The sequence below is a fragment of the Branchiostoma floridae genome, chromosome 12, assembly GCF_000003815.2.
Source record: "Branchiostoma floridae strain S238N-H82 chromosome 12, Bfl_VNyyK, whole genome shotgun sequence".
NCBI lineage: Eukaryota > Metazoa > Chordata > Leptocardii > Amphioxiformes > Branchiostomatidae > Branchiostoma > Branchiostoma floridae.
The window spans coordinates 15,399,211-15,417,755 of NC_049990.1; the positions used below are offsets into that span (position 1 = coordinate 15,399,211).

Genomic DNA, 18,545 nt, shown 5'->3' on the forward strand with positions numbered 1-18,545 from the left:
GTGGATCAGGGACAGAGAACGGAACTGCTCCTGTTTTTGCATTTTGCATCTATCATTGCATTGTTCAGTTTAAAATCCACAAGAGAAAGATCACAAAAGGTTGGTCTGCCTATGAGTTGAATTTGACTTCGTTGTGTTACAGGTACGACCAGGAGTTTGTGTCTGATGATCATTGCTGAGCTGTCACGAAAAACGTGCGGAAGGAAGACTCCTGAAGGCAGGTTGGTCTGGTTTCTTGGGGGGGGGGGGAAGAGCTTGCTGCAGGCAGCGTCGGGTCCTTTTAACAGTTGTTTACCACGTAAGCACATATCAATCTATAAACTGCGCATGCGCATGTGACGTCTGGTCTAGACCCAGACGCTAATAAACAGATCCAGGCGTGTTTTTTCAACTCGCACAACGTGGGGACCGTATCTCTGTCTGCTATATTAGTGTGGATCAGGTACAGAGAATGAAACTGCTCTAAGACTTGTTTTGCTTTATAATTTGATAGCATTGGATTGTTAAGATTCAATCCCCAACAGAAAGATTGTAAAGGTTGGTCTGCCTAAAAGTTGAATTTGACTTCGTTGTATTACAGGTACGACCAGGATATAGGAGAGTTTGTGTCTGATGATCAGTGCTGAACTGTCACGAAGAACCTTACTGAAGGAAGACGGCTGAAGACAGGTTTGTCTGTTATATTTTGTTTGGGCGCTTGCTGTAATTATGGATCAATAGACACAAAAATATGCCGGGCTGGCTTTGTGCAAGCCGACATCAGTTATTAGCACTAGATCTATAGAACAGAGGCTGATTACATTCTGTTATTGCTGACCGAAGTAATTCTATCTCTGCTTTTCATGTAAGGGCGTGGTACTGTGGGGAAAGAAAGGAATAATAGCACATGATAGGTGTACTTTATCTGGGTACCAGCTTTACAGCTTATGATATATGTAACGTTACGCACCGGTGGCAATAATTACAATAATCAAAATTGAGTTGGATGGTTTTAAAATAAGGGGTGTCTGAGATGTCTAGCTCACGTTTGAGAAGAATGTTATACATGTATCTATAGTATGCTTTTACAAGAATGCAAATTATTTCTTGCATAATACGTCTGGGTAGGCAGCGTCGGGCTCTTTTAACAGTTGATTACCTCGTAAACACATATCAATATACACACTGCGCATGTGTCGTCTGGTCTAGACCCAGACGGTAATAAACAGGTCCAGGCGTGTTTGCACATTCTGGGGGCTGATTCTCTGTCTGCTATATAAGTGTGCACCAGGAATAGAGATGGAAGCTGCTCTTGTTTTTTTGATAATTTGATAGCAATACATTGTTAACATCAAAATCCATAGTGGAAAGCTTGCATAAGGTTTGTCTGTGTGAAGTTAAATTTGTTTTCGTTGTATTACAGGTACGACCAGGACTTATAATTAGGGGAGTTCGTGTCTGAGGATCTGTGCTGAAGTGTCACAAAGAATCTTCGGAAGAAAACTTGCCGAAGACAGGTTGGTCTGTTGGTTATTTTGGTCTTTGTAGGAACCGAGAAGAAAATGAAACAAGAAAATATGTCGGCCCGGTTTTGAGCAGGCCGACACAAGTAATTAAGCTCAGACCAGCGACTGATTATTTTCTGTTATCGCTGGCCATAGTAATTGTGAAGTAAAGTAAACCTATTACATTATGTAAGGGTGCGGCACTGTGAAGGTAATAGTCTCCTGTACACATCAGGTGTGGCTTATGTGGGATAAAAGTTGTACTGCATTCTGAAAAATGTATACCAATATGGTGGCAATATTTTCTTGAGTTCCCCATCAAGTCTTTCTATCGGAACCGACACTGTTCTACGTCATCCAACAATGTAGCGTTGTTGGTTTTGTTCTTTGTTTCCTCTGGCCACGATAGCTGAAGGTTTTATCAAGATTTTTATAATTTTTCGGACAGACCCTCCTGAAAACTCCCTTCCACGGCAAACTCCCTTCCTCGACAAACTCCCTACCCCGGTAAACTCCCTTTCTCGGCAAACTCCCTTCCATGGCAAACTCCCTTCCACGGCAAACTCCCTTCCACGGCGAAACTCCCCTCCTCGGTAAACTTCCTTTGCACGGTAAAAGTCAAATTAAGAAGCATATAAAATCATGTTACATATGAAGAAAATCAATCAATGATACAATAGGCCTACATCAAAAGGATAGTCATTGACACAAAATTTTCGCAGCATAAAAATGCTTAACAACAAAATGAGTGCCAGTCTGGTGACATCAACTATGCATAGATTTAAAAAAGTGTTGAAGTAACTTTCATAATAAGTGATAAAATACTATGAATATAATGGGTTTATTTCTAATTCTTGGACTTTCACACACACAATATACGCCATTCGGGTAGAGCTGACCATCAATTAAAATAGATTATGCTAATTTCCATAAACAATGAGGGGAGAGGAAACAATTTACATCTCCATTTCACGGAGGTACGAGGTCTCCGAACTCTTGTTTCCATTGTATTGCAGTATAGCCCATTCAATGGCAAACAATCTGACAATTTGTTCACCGTTAGTTGCAAGATAACTAATATTTCAAGATGTATTACGATGTAACTCGTGTTGATACGTAGGAAATGGCGAACATGCTGGCGACACTCCTGGTTCTTCTGATCATCATTTTGCGGGAACCTGGACAGACCCAACACTGTGACAGCAGCTGTCCATCAGTCTGCAATTGCGTCGGTAGGGGCTTCCGCCTTGTTCCTGCAGACCTGCCCAGAACCATCACCAGTCTTAAGCTGCACCACAATTCTATCACAAACTTAAGAAGGATTGGATTCTCATTGTACTCAAAGTTGAAGGAGTTAAATGTTAATCATAATAAGATTTCAAAAGTCCACAAGCAGGCCTTCTCCGGCCAGCTCCAAAAGTTGTACCTATCAAATAACAAGATAACTTACATTCAGCCTGGTGCATTTTCGCTTTTAGGTTGGCTCCAAGAGCTGAACCTGAACGGAAATAAGATAACCAACATTGACCCTGGTACATTTTCATGTTTACCTGGTATATTTTCATGTTTATCAAATCTAAGATCTCTGAACCTAGGTAACAACAAAATAACTAAAATTCCGCTCGGTACATTCCTGAATCTAACGGGGCTTTCTAGTTTGGGCCTATACTCCAACAACCTAACTACAGTCCTTCCAGGTACATTCACAAATAAACGACGTCTCAAGCATTTGTCGCTGCACAACAACCAAATAACTGATTTCAAGACTGGCACATTTTCAGATTTGCCCAGACTTCATTTTTTGGAGCTATCAAGTAATCAATTACGTGACATTCAACCTGGGGCACTCTCAAATCTAACTAATCTTAAAACGTTACGCCTGGATGAAAACCCATGGAATTGCGATTGTAGGATGGTAGGTGTGAAGAAAACCTTTAAATTCAATAACAAAATAACTTGTCAAGAACCTAGCAACCTCCACGGGAGAAAACTAGACGAAATAGATCCAAACAATCTAATCTGTACAAAACCAAAGATTGTGAGTTTTGAAAACATCAAAGGCAACAGACTGGTGCCGGGAGAAATTCTCCATTTGGTCTGTGAAGCTTCAGGTATCCCTAAACCAGACATCACAGTCACCCTCCCATCTGGACTGAAAGCTACTGTTGAGTCAAGTGTGAGAGTGACTGTGGGAGTGAATGGTGCCATCACCGTAACCAATGTTACTGCAGCTGATGCTGGTAAGTACATCTGTACTGCGAGAAATCTAGTTGGTTTTGCATATGTCAACCTATTTGTGGTGGTAGAAATCCCAACATCGGTCATACCCGTCGTATCCACTGGCCTTGTGGAGACCTCTGATGTCATAGCTTCCACATCTGCCTCGCACACTGACGGCATGATGTTCAAAAGGCTAACGACATCTGACAGACTGTTTGTTGAGGTAAAAACTATAACATCAGTCATGTCGGGCATATCCACTAGCGCTGTTCAGTCTGACGGCATGGTGTCCCAAAAGCCAACGATTGTGAGGTTTAAGGTGAGCAATAGTACAATAGCGCAGGTGGAGACTCTGTATTTGGTCTGTGAAGCTTCAGGAAGAGCTCCTCCAAATATCCTTGTCACTCTCCCATCTGGCCTGATTGCAAGTGCGGAGTCAGGTGGGAGAGTGACTGTGGGAGTGAATGGTACCATCACCATAACTAACGTTACTGCAGCAGATGCTGGTCTGTATGTCTGCATTGCAACAAACCCTGAGGGCTCGGCGTCAGCCACAGTGTTTGTTGATGTCCAAACCGCCATACATGATTCAACTTTACCTCCACTTGGCTATTCAGAAGGCGATGCAAGAAAATTTCCTCTGCCCCCTGCTATCGGTCTTGCCACTGTCGGCGGAGTCATAATGATTTCTGTTGCTCTTGCATTTGCACTTTGGCGGGCGCAAAGGAAGAAAAAAGCCCAAGCAACATCAGCACCAACAATTGATCCCCCCACAGACGACATGGTCAGCACGTCGCTCAATAGTTCAGGAGGTCAGGGCAGGTCAGAGATAACCAGCAGTACTACAGGTACAGAACAGGCCGATACACCTGAGAACGTATATGAGGACCCCGAATCTCTCATAGCCGTCGCTGGTCCGCCCTTAGGTGCTGTTGGTTCAAAAGAAGAATCAGTAGTATGTGCATCAAAAGCAGCGTCGGCCCAAAAGCCAATGACAGTCCATGAACTAGTAAACATCGTGTATGGTGAAGACCAGGCTGGTCCTCTTAGAGGTCCGGTAAGTTTGAAAGAAGAATCAGCATGTGCACTAAAAACTGTCTCAAAAAGTCAATGACAGTTCATGAACTAGTAAACATCGTGTATGGGAAGGGTATGTCTGACTTGGAGGATGAGAAGCTTATTTCTTTGCCTAAAAAAGAAGCAGTAGCTTCTACATCTCATTACATTGGTCCTGATGGCCATGAGGAAACAGTAGCTGCTATTTCTAATCCCATCCATCAGAACACCCACGTGAAGGAAACAGACCATGAAGCTTCTCTTGTCACCGAGAATACCGTTAAGGACGAGACAGTGCTGTATGCTTCTGCTCAGGTTATTTATGGCCATGAAGATGATAAAGCACAGTCTGCTGCATCTCAATCCATGTATGTACGTGCATATGTGTCAGACGGTGCGTTTGTGCGTGTGTGCATGCGTGTGTGCGTGTGTGTGTAGACAAGTACTGTACTACTTAGAAGAATGACAATGAGACACCAGAATCTTTGGCTTCTCTTGTTATCCATGTGGCAGATAATGAGAAAACAGCTGAAGCATGATTACGAGATGTACATTTCTCAGATAAGGCCATGTTTGTATCCCAATACTCCGGTAACTTTGTTACAAATGTTTGAATTTGACCCCTGAAATGTCTGGGTAATTGAAATTTGCTTTGTTTTCTTATGTTACATTATATATACGTATAAAGGTGAATGAGGAATTTTATAATCTACTCCTTTACTTTTTGAAAGTAGGTTTCAAATAGATGAAATATTTGAATATTGAGGTAAAGATGGTTTATCTGTAACTACTTTCTGATGGCTTTAGGATCTTGTTTTTGATATCCCTGTATCTAACATCGCCAATCTAGTGTTTTCTGTGGAAATCTGATCATCATGCTAATTCATTTTTCAATATCATTATTTGACATATTTATGAACTTTTTTTAAAAGTAACATTCAAGTTCCAAGAGCCAGCAGATCATGTAAGGGTGATTTGAAACTGATTAGCGAGTTACAGAGTAGTGCAGCAATCTTGGGCCATATAGGCAACTGTTAATGTAACATGCTGGAAAAACCTAGTTCATGAAGACATCCATGCCTTTGCAGTATTACTTAGTAATTGTTCATAAATACCCCCATAAAGCTACCTTTATTGCACCTATTAGTTCACTTTACGGCATTTAGAGACACCATGATGTATTGATTCAAGAAAAAATATTTGTAACTACGTATTCATATCAGGAACCTGATGTTCATGTTTCTGCATCTAGAACCCTAGCGTTTGCCAAGCAAATCTGATTAATTGTGTTCGACTTTCTTTTTATATTTGTCTACTTTAATATGTTGTACACTCTAGTATTTACCTTGCTTTCTTAAAATTATAAGGATGTCAGTTGCAGAGCAGTGATTAAAGAACATTCACTGACATACTCTCGAAATAAAGCAATCGTGACACTATCTGTTTCTGGTCCTCAATTCTCTCTCGGAGACGAGGTGAACCTTGAACTCCATGACATTTTATTTGCCTCCATGACATGTCATGGAGGTTATATTTTACCCTGCGTTTGTCTGTGAACAAGATAACTCAAGAACGGCCGGGTGGATTGGTTTCATACTTGGTGTGTTGGTGGGGTGTGATGAAAGCTAAAAATGATTAGATTTTGGGCCCCTTAGCGGCTTCCCTTGGTACTGCAACGCAACTTCCGGGTGTGTTTTCTCATCTTCTGAACAAGCTATGGTCACGATTTTTCGGTGTTAGATAGCTATCTCAGGAATTAGTGACATAAGTTTTGGCGCCCTAGTGGCTAGCTTTAGGATGACAGGGGCATTTTTGTCAAAAACTTCTGAAGCATTATAAATCCCCAGCCTGCTGCTGGTTTGGTTCCTTTCACCCTTCACAGCTGTAACTGACAGTTGCCAAGGCCCACGGGTCAGACTCCCTGACACCCACGCGTGGACCCTACCATTACTTCCCAGTTAGTAAAATGGGTAGGACTTGTTTGTAAAAAGGACTTTGTCATAACTCAAGAAGGGAACAATGGATTTTTATGATTTTTGGTATGTAGGTATCTTAGACAATGCTGTACAAAATGAAATACTAATTATGAAAAATAGGAGTACATTTGCATAATTAATGAGGAAAATGTATAATTCCATTGTTTTCAATAACTGAGCTTCCATAAATGTAACATATGTAAATTATAATAGGTGGAATATAAGCAGATACCAAGTATGTTAATGAGGAACTTACTTGCATAACTTATGTAAAAAATGCAAAACCGCTTCATGATTAATGACGAGAATTTGTGTGACATATGTACGTTAGTAACATTACCATGCATAAATTATGTTAATGTATTTGTCTATTGCATGAAATTTACAAAAGCTTTACATATTTCATGGAGGCATGAGGTCGCCGAACTCTAGTTGTCACTCTCATTGTTTGAACAGCTACTTTTGATGTACAGTAACGATCAGTCTATTGGGCATTAGTACAATATGTATATAACAAATGAATGATCAACTGTCATCCTGGCGACTATACACAGATCTACAAGTCCTGCGACGGTGTAGTTCTTGTTACTAAGGTAAATCATAAATGTTTGATTTTAAAACACGTTGGGTGCTGTTTGAAAAGTAAGAGGATGCAAATTTGAAAATGTAAATAGTCAAGCGTTAAGTTTACAGTACACTTATGTCTATCAAAATCAACATGAGAGACATATTTATTTCAGGACTCGACCATTTAGTAGCTATTTACGTACTCTTACAACACAATTCTCTCAAGTTATTTTGTATTAGTGTAATGTTGCAGAGGCATGGTTTCAAGTAAGTCCTTAGCTTCTCTGTCTTTGAATGGTGTAAACAAACTTATATTTTATACAAACCTATAAAATCAACAAGCATTGAGTTATCAGGGCTTGAAATACCACCTGCATAAGCAGGTTAGTGCAGGTAAAATTGGAGCTGTGCGGGTATTTCTGTTGTCTACCTGCACCTAACCTGCACTGGTCCATGTACAGGGATTAATACATAAATGTCATACGATGTAGGTGTATATAGAATACAACACGGTGTATTCCGTATCACCCAAGGTATCAGCCCGACCGCGGGTCGGATCGCCCGAAGGCCGGAGGGTGATCCGACCCGCGGGAGGGCTGAGACCGAGGGTGATGCGGAATACACCGTGTTGTATTTTATTTATGTCATACCCACCTTAGAAAACCCATGTTTTGATGCAAAATGCGCCAGAAGTTGAACAAATTTGGTGCCCTCGAACCAAAAGTGTTGCAACAGCAATGTTCCAACGTCCGAATCAGGTATTCGAATTGCCAATCGAGTCGTATTCGGCCCCCTCGAAACAGTTCGATTTACTCGAATGGAGCCTGTGTGATACGCCTTTCGAACCTGTGCGATACGGAAGCGTACGGCCTGGTCCGGAACACCCGTATCGAATGTTTTCGCGTCACAGGTATGAAATGAAGATCATTATTAGCTACATTGACTGTTATCACCTATACAGTAAAAAGAAAAAAAATAGCAATTGTTCCTGAACAATTTTAGTATGATCCATACTTTCTAAATTCAGAGTGGTGCAGGTACAAGTTGTCTGGTGCAGGTAATTTCCAATGTTACCTGCACCAGTGCAGGTATGCAGAAAAAAAGTATTTCGAGCCCTGGTTATGCTTTTATAAATGTATGTAGGCAATGAATGAATGCAGGGATCACTTCAAACACCTAGCCGTGGCAACAATACGCACAAAACACTGCAACAGGCAGTCAACACAGCAATCGTACATGGTTCGCAATGTTTGAATTTGCCTTGCCTCTTCCCCAACTAGTACAACCTTGGTTTCGATTCAATTCTAGCCTCGTATTCGACATAAAGAAACAGAGGCGCAAATTAGAGCTAGAATTTAATGCATGGAACGCTATTTACAAGCTGTGCTACGTAAGCAACAAACTTCTGGAAGGTTAAAGGTCTCACAGACGCCTTTTCATGGCACCGCTTCAGGTGGATCGGTGATGGTCTCATAGTGCCCCCTGGTGATCAGCAAGCAAAATGCAGGCTTTCCGTCGGTATTGGACACAGAAGACTTGCAGTTGATTGGATTACAAAATAATCTTTAGATAAGTGTTAAGTTATACGCTATCCTTGGTCAAGATGGGTAGCATCTTTGTCAATGAGAATTCTTAAGACATTATTAAATTGACCAATCACAGATAACAAATAAAATCTTTCCACCTGCAATAATGGTAATGATATATTCTTCCGCAAGGCGGTGCTTCTGTATCACTGCGTCAATTCCGCTCTACAGCAAAGACTTTTCATTTCATTGATCAGCATCAACATATACCGAATATGGAGAAAATGTATAGAGCAAAGCGCCTATTGCTGTTGTTTTGGTTTCCTGTCGACAATCAGTTGACCATACTTTGATGCATGCAGTGATCATGAACTTTTGTATCTGATATGCCTTTTATTTCTAAAGACTTTTACACAGCTTCAATGATCGATAGCTTAAAAAGCAAGTTTTGTTGGCAGACAGGGAATGAATTAAACAAGGCATTTTCAGAGTTAATAACTTGCTAATTATATGCCATATCAGGTCAATAATTTCATCTTGTATACTAGTATGTAAGATTTGCTTAGCGAACCCGCCATTTTGTCGATTTGAAAATTGTGTTCCAATGACCCATTCTGACTGTCCATCACAATTACCTGTTTAACCAATGATAGCATGGCAATTAGTAGTTTGACCAATGAGAGATCTAGATTTGCTGGATGGCCGTTAATTAGTTCTCACCTTTGACGGAGTGGGCGGGGCTATGGGATCGGTCCATTAAAAAGTAGGGCTATGCTTTTCGTTCATTTGGTATCTCAACAATTCAACATCTTATTTAATGTGGTGGACTTTCCATACCAATATATAGCATTGACCTGCAATCTTTGAATAGATTTTAGCTTATTGAAATGCTTACTGGTACGAGACAACCCTTACCCTGATACACAGAACCTAATGACATTTAATTTCATCCAATCGAATGCTCGACATAGCACGTAGACGTCCCCGGATTGGTTTGTTACAGTAGACCAATCAGAAAAATGTGCATTTTCCTGACCAATGGGAGTGCAAAGAATCAGCCAATGAGACAACGAGAAGACACTATATAAACAGAACGTATGCCGCATTTCATTTGTACATCGGACAGAAAACCGCAGCTAGATATTGACGCGCAGGTCTGATCGTCGCACGACAAGAAAAATGAAGGTGTCAACGATGTCTGCTCTTCTTCTTGCCTTGGTCTGCTGTGCTTTGCTTGTCGAAGTCGCCACAGGTAAGGGTTAAGGATATTCTAGCTATGGTCTGTGTAACCGTTAGCACGATTTCTCTAGTTAGGCCTCCCCCTCTCCGAGTAAAATTACTACTAGAAGCTTGACATTTTCCTTCTATGAATCAGGTCTTGGTCATTTTTAACATTACAGTAACGTGTTTTCTAGTACATATTCTCATGCATTCCGCTTCAAATTTAATCATAGCATAGGCTTCGTTTTAAGCCAGGAATATTTTCAACATGTACATCAATTACTAGTTTGCAAATGATTGACACATGTGCTCAACGTAGCGTTTGCTAATATTGCCGATACATCACGCAAATTTGTGGCGTTTTTTTTTTCGGAAGAGCTGAACACGTGCGTCTCTGAAGCTTGCAGTATTTCTGACGTATTTTCGTTCAAAAATTGCCCTCAATGACTCATTTGTTCAGGAGCAACGAGTATAAGTTAAACAACGTACGTAGCTGCAAATGATTTCGTGATGTTCACTTCCACTTAACCTTTTTGATGTTTGTTTTGTTCTTGAAAGCTGCCGACCTGTCAAATCTGAAGACCAAACAGGACGTACTGAACTACATGCAGAAAGCTGAGGACAGTAAGTGAACACGTAATCTTCACCTGTCCGTCACAATTAGCAATTCAACCAATGATAGCACGGCAATTAGCGGTTCGACCAATGAGGGTTGTTGCATGCTTGATTTGCATTTCTATGTGCTGATGGTGCCTTGCACTCGCTCTAGACGTTATGCCCTCAAGGCGATTTGCATAACATTGATGTAGATGCAAGATCTGGTATTCAGCATGTTCCCATCAACCATTGCCCCCTAGCGTAAGACCAGTGAAGTGCATTGACGTAACCAATTGTATCTACCTTCCGAATTTCAGAGACAACAGCTGCCAAGGAAATCTACGACGAGCTTGTCAACCAGGGGAAAGCGAAGCTAGCCAATAAATTTAAGAAGAGGGCAAAATCTTACAGTAAGTTGGAAGTATATTTTGGACAGATGTCTTGTATAGAATTTGAAGGCCCCTAATAATTGTCTTTTGTTAGTCTTTTGGGCCTTTATCTTTGACATATTACCCACGGTATATTTTTTCTGCACATGCGTATTTAAAATCGTGATAGTCCTTTTTAGCTTGAACAAGCTTGGTGTTTGAGAAACGTACTGTAATAAGCTCGTTTACACTTCTGAGAGCGCATCCTCAAAAATGAACGTCCCTTATTTGTAAACAGTTGTTGTCTCCACTATTGCCCTTATTTGCATAACAATGTCCCTACGCGGTGTTTGTCCCAGGGGCTTTTACCTTTGACCTATTACCCACAATTACTGTCGTTGCACATGCGTAGTCTGGCATGTGAAATAGCTTATATTCTATGTGAAAAACTTAAAATGATGTCTTCTGTTTTTTCTAGTCAAGCGGGAGCGCAGGAGGAAGAATGATGATGATTAAACTTGCCGAGGCTGACCAGACCGTCTGATGGACTCCTACGAGAGAAATTATAATTGTCAAATGTAAAGAAATACAAATGATAATGCAAAGTAACATTGTATCAGATAGAAAAATAATGTCATGATTTGTACAAAATTGTCAGTTGTGATATTACATAAAAATTGAAGTAAAAAAACGTCGCTCTAACTACAAGTTGTCTCTAGGAATGTTGTAAAAAAAATCTAAGTTATGTCGCATGCATCTACGAGTTCTAATCTTGGTCTATATCTAGTAAACGTTCAGAAGTGATACACATATTATAGCAGAGCCATGTTTGTTATATCAACTGTTTCCGTGCATGCAAAAAATTGTATATGTTCTAACCATCTTCTGATATTGTGTTGACTTGTAGAGAGGATAAAATAAACAGTTACTACTTCGTAAGCCAATGAAGTTTTCACGTTTTGTTGTGTGGTTGTCAATATGATAAACGTTAAGAAACTTAGCGTCAGTTAACCAATCACTAAACCGATCCTAAGTGATGTACATCACAATTAGCAGTTCAACCAATCAGTTTAATGGAATTAGTGGTTCAACCAATGAGAGCGCCTGAAGCACTGTCTTCAAAACATAAAATGCAAACATTTGACGGACATCCAGCCACCCTTTCATTGGTTGAGCTACTAATTGTCACTCTTTTTTTTTTTTTTTTGAACAGCTAATTGTGATGGATATAGTCAAGTGTTAGTTAAACATTACACTTGGATCAGAATCAACATCAAAGACGTATTTATTTCAGGCTCGCCCATTTACACGTAGTTGATCATTTCTATCAATAGCTATTTTCATAATTTTGTATCAATGTAATGTTGCAGAGACATGGTTAAAAAGCATTAGGCCCAGGGTTGTAGCCAGCGCCCGTCCTTCCGTCCTTTGACGGAATTTTGCAGCTGGGGACGGAAAAATATTTTGCCCATTCCGTCCTCTGTGACGGAGAAAATCGATATGTAAAGATACAACAAAAACTAAAAATCGTGCAAAGATCTCCAAAAATTAAAAGGATTTTTTCACAGCGCCGGGGCAGGGGTCCGCATTTCAGGCTATTCTGAAGGCTTATTTTATCAGGTTTTTAGGGCCATATCTACGATAATAGTAGCAGTCACTTAACTTCTTTTCAGTTTGACATAACAATATTTCAAGTCAAAGCGTCAAAGTCAACTAAAAACTCGTAATCAACAAACTTTACTCAGCTCAACAGTAACGTTAACTATTGTCCGGTTTGCCATCCGAAGTTGAAGCGCTTATTTATAGCGCTAGTATCTTTGATGCGCCGTTAGCCGCCGTGCCGTGCGACTGTTGTTGACGGTCGCCGCTTTGCTGTCAGACGATATACCAACGGACATGTTTCAAGAAAAATACCCGGCGAAACCATTGTTCCGCGTCAGATTCTATTCTATAAAACATGTGGGTTACAGTCTGATAAATATTTTGTAGAAGCACCGCTGTGGGAAAGTGCAAGGAATAATCACGTAGTATACGAAGTTCGCTGTCAACTGTCACACGACTGTTTGAAACTCTAACCAACAGCCGCGGCCTTTGATGAAGTCGGCGAAAAGGTGCACTGCCTTTGCAACAAGGAAGCCGACGGTCTCATGGTGGGCGGGGCCACATGACGAGGCTTGCCCCGGCCCCGAAAGGAAATGCCCGGGTTTTACATACAAACTTACGGTGGCTTGTACTTTACCTTGCCGAACCAAAGAGCTTCAAATTTAGAACAGGAAATTTGGGAACGCGACCCGCCCTTGCTCTAGAAATGTGTCAGAGAGAATTGATTTTATTTTCCGCGCTGAAAAAGAAATGACGCAACTAATAGTAAGAGCCTATGTGATCAACCCCGCTCCCCATATAAGGAGATTCCCGGGAAAATCTGGCTGTTCCGCGGAGGGATCCCACCCCGCTATAATAGGACCGCGCCGGATCAAACCGTGGGCGATTCTTTCAAGTGATTCGTTGTACATGCTCGCCGACTCGCCGTCTATGTTTCCAATCTTTGTAAAGTGTTAAAATGCTACTTACCTCGTTAAGATGAACTGACAGATGAAGTGTGTTGTGTTAATCGACGGTTTCTCTCACCGGCGACGGTAGGAATCGACGTGAACTTTGATACGACTTAACTAAGTAAGACGCAAACGGCCGTTGTTGAAAATGTTTTATTCTCGCCGATGTGAGGGCGCCGTTATCCCTTGTATGTGCTATTGTATTGTGCTTGTGTATATTTCTCGTAGGACGTAGATACGTAATAAATTTTTGTTGTACTAAACGTGCTGTTTCTTTTCTGTGTAAATTCTATACAATATAGAAGTGCAGCTGTGTAACACGCTTACAATCTTACCCTCATACCAGCAATCTGTGCGATCACTGCGGTGGCGGTAGCATCGGCCCCTTTCCTAAATAAAATCCAGCGTAAAACCCTCGTGTAATTTCTTTTACCAAAACAGATGTATTAACAGCTCAAAATGCTGGAAATAGCGTTTCAGAGGGTCTAGATTTCAAAATTTTCCGGGGGAGCATGCCCCCGGACCCCCCTAGGAACGTCGCGCCTTCGGCGCGACATCTCGCGCCTACGGCGCTCGACAGGATTTTTAGTCAAAAGTGGGGGGACGGAAAATGATTTCGGGCTGGCTACAACCCTGATTAGGCCACAGCAAGTAAATTTTATGGATGACATCCTCTGCAGATTGCAAAAATAGTGCGATAGGGCGAAAAAAAACAAGATAGGTGAAAAAAAAAACAAGATGGCTACATCTTCAAAAATAGGCACCATAAAGTTGTGATGACTGATGTAAAAAGAAATAAAGGGACAAAACATGGTATCAGAGCCAACAAGGCATTCATTCCTGTATTTAAGACTGGTGTGGTAAAAGTGACACTAGTGTGGTAGACTGGCATCACCAACAAAGTTGGTAACCACACTCATATCTTCCATATTGGTGCCACTTTTACAACTACATGTATCCAATAAGTTTCATTTCTACAACTAACATCTATTATCATAATACCGGTACGTTTACGACGATTTCTCTAACCATACTGATTTGACAAATTGTCAACGCATCATTTTCTCCAGTTACATGTTGCTGTTATAGCTTAACCTTGCCACTTCTTCTGTGTAACTTTTCTGCCACTCTTGTCCTGCTAAAAGCGTAATATTGTAATTGTAACACGCCGCGGAATTACACGGCGAACGGGCGCGTGGTTGGGAGGGGGTACAAAATACCGGTAGGAAGAAACACGGCACAATTAACTGCCGCTATGTACATTTATACATCCTCTGATGTTCCTTCCTTTTCTGTCAGTAAATGCATAAAACATAAACCTGCATGAGCATACAAAATGTCATGAGAAAACGGACGTATACTGTCAAGAATTTTCATTTAACTTCTGTCCGTCACAACCGCTATGACGTAACACTTCACTGCTAGCGTAGATATAAAAATGGCGGGAAAATGGCTGCGTACGTTCAATTTTGCCCATTCAGTCATAGATTCGGGCTATTATGCAACGGTTCTTCACGCTTTTACATGAGTTGTAGGTCACCAACAGAAATTCAAGATTGTTGTTGAATCATGTTCGTCTTGTGCCGTGAGCATGTGTAATTATGATCTATAAATTTGGCAATGAATGTGACAGTGTGTTCGTCCCACGACGAGCTGCCTACCCCGAAAAAGATACTGAAAACTTTTGGCCTTGTTGTCTTCGAATGCATTGTTATCGATGCTTTGTAAATGATGTATTGGACACCTAGATGTCTGAAGTGTGCACAGCTCAGAAATAACTATTGTTGCATGTGTAGATCTCTTTAAGTTCCAGTATTTTGAATCTACCGGTATAAGTCTTACTACCGGTATTATGCCAATGCATGTTACTGTCTCGGGTACCTTGCAAGCTTTACTTCTACAAGTACAACTATTAAGGCTACAACACAACATATTTGCTCATTTTGGTACGTCATCGTCATGTTGACCATTCCTGCAGAAGAAAAAAATTCTTGCTGTGGCCTTACCAGAAAAGACAAGCAGAGATAGTAGACTTCACCCCTTGATACCATACATCAGAAATGCAAAACAAAATCATGATGATGCACTTGAAAATGTTGACGGACATTCGGTGACACTGTCATTGGCTACGCTGCTAATTGCCGCTCTCTCATTGGTTGATTTGCTAATTGTGAAGACAGGTGGCCAGGAGCGGTCTATTCACCAAGCTGTTCTTCCTAACAAAATTATCTGATCATCCAATCACGCAACGAGAGATGTTCTATCATGTGATTGTAATAGCCAATCAAAACGCTGCACTTACAGCCATAGGCTTTAAGTATTCGTCACCATGTCTCCAGGTGAACTGTTGGAGAAGTAGCGTCCTCGCTACATGGTCTATTAGGAAACATGAAGATTTCTACTCTCTGTGTTTTGCTTTTAATGACTGTCTGCTGTTCCATTCTGGTAGACGTTGCTTTTGGCCTTGACAATGAAGTCGGTAAGTACTACGTTCTACGTTGACGAGATGGTTTTATTTTGTTGTCAACAAGTTGCCTGTATCACTAACAATGTAACATTCCCCTTGGCTAAAGTAAATTGTGCTCGGGTGCGTGCGTTTGTTTGTTTGTTCGTGGACAGCATAAATCTAGGATTCGTCAATGTATCTTGATATTTGGAATGTTGGAAGGGCTTGACCAATGGAACAACACAATTCGATTTTTAGCCCCTAGCGTATATCTATAGCACTGCAGCAGAACTTTCATTTTTGATATCTCGTGTTCTGAACAAACTACATGTATGGTCACCGTTTTTGGTTGGTAAAATAGCTCTATGGTTGGAAAGAAGTGACATACGTTTGGGACCTCTAGCAACTTTCTTTGGAATTGCAGGGGCCTTTCAGTTGCCGATTTTGAAACAGGATAAATCAAGAATGGATGAATTGATAATTATAGAGATATAAGAAGGTTTTGTCAGTGAAGTAACTTTTTTTTTTGCTCATCATCCATAAAATTTACTTGCTGTGGCCTCACATTGAACTTTGAATCACTTCAATGTTACTTATGTTTATCTATTGAACTTTCAGAAATGAGCGAAGATTTCCTTCGAGACAACAGAGCCATCAGGGACTACATAAAGAAGGCAGACAACAGTGAGTACATGTAAAGCTAGTTCACCTTTATCCCTGGGGTGACCTTTATCCCTTGTCTTTAAAAACAGCACATTTAGGAATATTAAAGTCTGCTGACTGTGGTTTCAAATTTGCAATATTTTCAAAATGTTCCAATTTGAAACCACCGTCCATCGACTTCATATCTTCATATACTTTATACTTTTTTTTCTTACGAACAATGAATATAGGTTATCCTTGGATAAAGGTGAATCAGCGTTACATCTTTATTCTATATATGTGTATTTGGGACCACCAATGCACCCTTATAGCTACAAATGTATATATTGACACTCGGTTAAGTCTGGGGACATTGATACTCGAATTGCCACACGACAATGTGCACCATGAAATCATCTATAACATACTGTAAATGCAGAAATGTTCGCGGTGGATTAATGTTCGCGGTCTACATAAAACCACATTTTTCTACTGTAGTATTAGACTGCAGTCTATGGTGTTACCGTGAACTTAAAACCACAGCGAAAAGTCCATTCTGCCGCTACCGCGAAACTAAATCTCCGCGAACTTAAATGCATTTACAGTATGCTAATACTGAACATAACTGGACCTCGACATCATAGTGCTAACAGACAATTTCAATTTTCATGTTGTGGCTTACTGAAGGTATATACATTTATATATACTAGGGGTGGGTACCGGTACAGAAAATTCAGGTCCGGTTCAGGTTCATGTCCAGAGGATCAGGTACGGATCTGAACCTGGACAGGTGATTCATTATGTGAAAACTTGTGAATTAACAATACGTCAATTTCACTGCAAAGAGATCTGTTTGGTGGAGTATTCGACTCACACCGGCATTTTAAAATCCTACAAGGCTAGCTTCCTCTGTACGATTGACTGTAAAACTTTGTAGAAATGATTATAAACGTTTCTCTACTTCGCTTTTGTTATTTTCTTCAACAAGTAAGCGCCAAAACGTGTGAACGCCTGATCAAGTACTCTGTTTATATTCGAATAGGTCCAACATCCGGTCCACCTGATTTTTTCAGGTCCTCTTTTTTTGACTGATAAAAAAAATTATAAAAATATTAAGTAAAAACGGTTCTAAAATATACGTTACCGTATCCTAATGACCAACAAAATACGGTCATGTCACTATTTTAACAGGTTGTAATTCCAGATCTGAATTACTATGATTGTTGAATGTTCACAATTCCAGAAGCGAAAGCGTTTGACGATATCCATGACAGGCTACTTGCTGCTGGGATGAAGGTGCGAGCAGAGAAGTTTATGGAAAGAGTACAGGCTTACTGTAAGTATGACTATAAATAGGCCTGTTCACAGTCTCGAGTGCACATTTGCAGTGGGATTGCAGTGATCCACAGGGATTTTTTTTGTCTCAGATGGAATGCATTTTGACCTCCATGAAAAAGGAGGTACATGTAAATAATTGTTAAGGAGATTCTGTCTCTACATTATGCATGCAGATATTTGTGGTCAGCATAACTTAGGAACCTTCACATGGATTGTGATGATATTTGACATATGGGTATGTATTGACATAGGTAGGTCTTGACTTGTGGGTATGTATTGACATGTGGGACATGTGGGTAGGTCTTGACATGTGGGTAGGTCTTGACATGTGGGTAGGTCTTGACATGTGGGTAGGTCTCGACATGTGGGTTGGTCTCGACATGTGGGTAGGTCTCGACATGTGGGTAGGTCTTGACATGTGGGTAGGTCTTGACATGTGGGTAGATACGTAGGTTTTGACATGTGGGTTGGTCTCGACATGTGGGTAGGTCTTGACATGTGGGTAGGTCTTGACATGTGGGTAGATACGTAGGTCTCGACATGTGGGTTGTC

At 40.7% G+C, this 18,545-nt stretch overlaps 2 protein-coding genes and 1 long non-coding RNA gene across 3 annotated transcripts in view; all 3 read left to right on the top strand.

The window, feature by feature from the left end:
* The first annotated feature begins 2,607 nt into the window (after window positions 1-2,607).
* Window positions 2,608-5,299, top strand: LOC118427048 (peroxidasin homolog). The gene is made up of 3 exons (XM_035836686.1): window positions 2,608-4,144; window positions 4,481-4,630; window positions 5,274-5,299. The coding sequence occupies exons 1-3, from the start codon at window positions 2,608-2,610 to the stop codon at window positions 5,297-5,299; spliced, it is 1,713 nt and encodes a 570-aa protein (XP_035692579.1).
* Window positions 5,300-9,892: 4,593 nt separating this feature from the next.
* LOC118427380 lies at window positions 9,893-11,959 on the top strand. The gene is made up of 4 exons (XR_004832510.1): window positions 9,893-10,081; window positions 10,609-10,674; window positions 10,965-11,057; window positions 11,494-11,959. It is a non-coding gene; the product is annotated as an uncharacterized LOC118427380 (long non-coding RNA).
* A 3,894-nt stretch (window positions 11,960-15,853) lies between these two features.
* Window positions 15,854-18,545, top strand: part of LOC118427453 — a 3,394-nt gene continuing 702 nt past the window's right edge. Inside the window, exons 1-3 of the mRNA XM_035837264.1 lie at window positions 15,854-16,046; window positions 16,632-16,697; window positions 17,899-17,991. Of these exons, the coding sequence (XP_035693157.1) occupies window positions 15,956-16,046; window positions 16,632-16,697; window positions 17,899-17,991 (250 nt within the window). The 5' untranslated portion in view covers window positions 15,854-15,955. The remainder of the gene's footprint in view (window positions 16,047-16,631; window positions 16,698-17,898; window positions 17,992-18,545) is intronic.

Excerpts from the sequence above, each read along its gene's own strand:
- LOC118427048 (XM_035836686.1), top strand. The coding sequence starts at position 2,608 with ATGGCGAACATGCTGGCGACACTCCTGGTTCTTCTGATCATCATTTTG. Across the intron at positions 4,145-4,480 it reads GATTGCAAGTGCGGAGTCAG|ACGACATGGTCAGCACGTCG; the intron begins GTGGGAGAGTGA and ends ATCCCCCCACAG. Across the intron at positions 4,631-5,273 it reads CGTCGCTGGTCCGCCCTTAG|ATAATGAGAAAACAGCTGAA; the intron begins GTGCTGTTGGTT and ends TCCATGTGGCAG.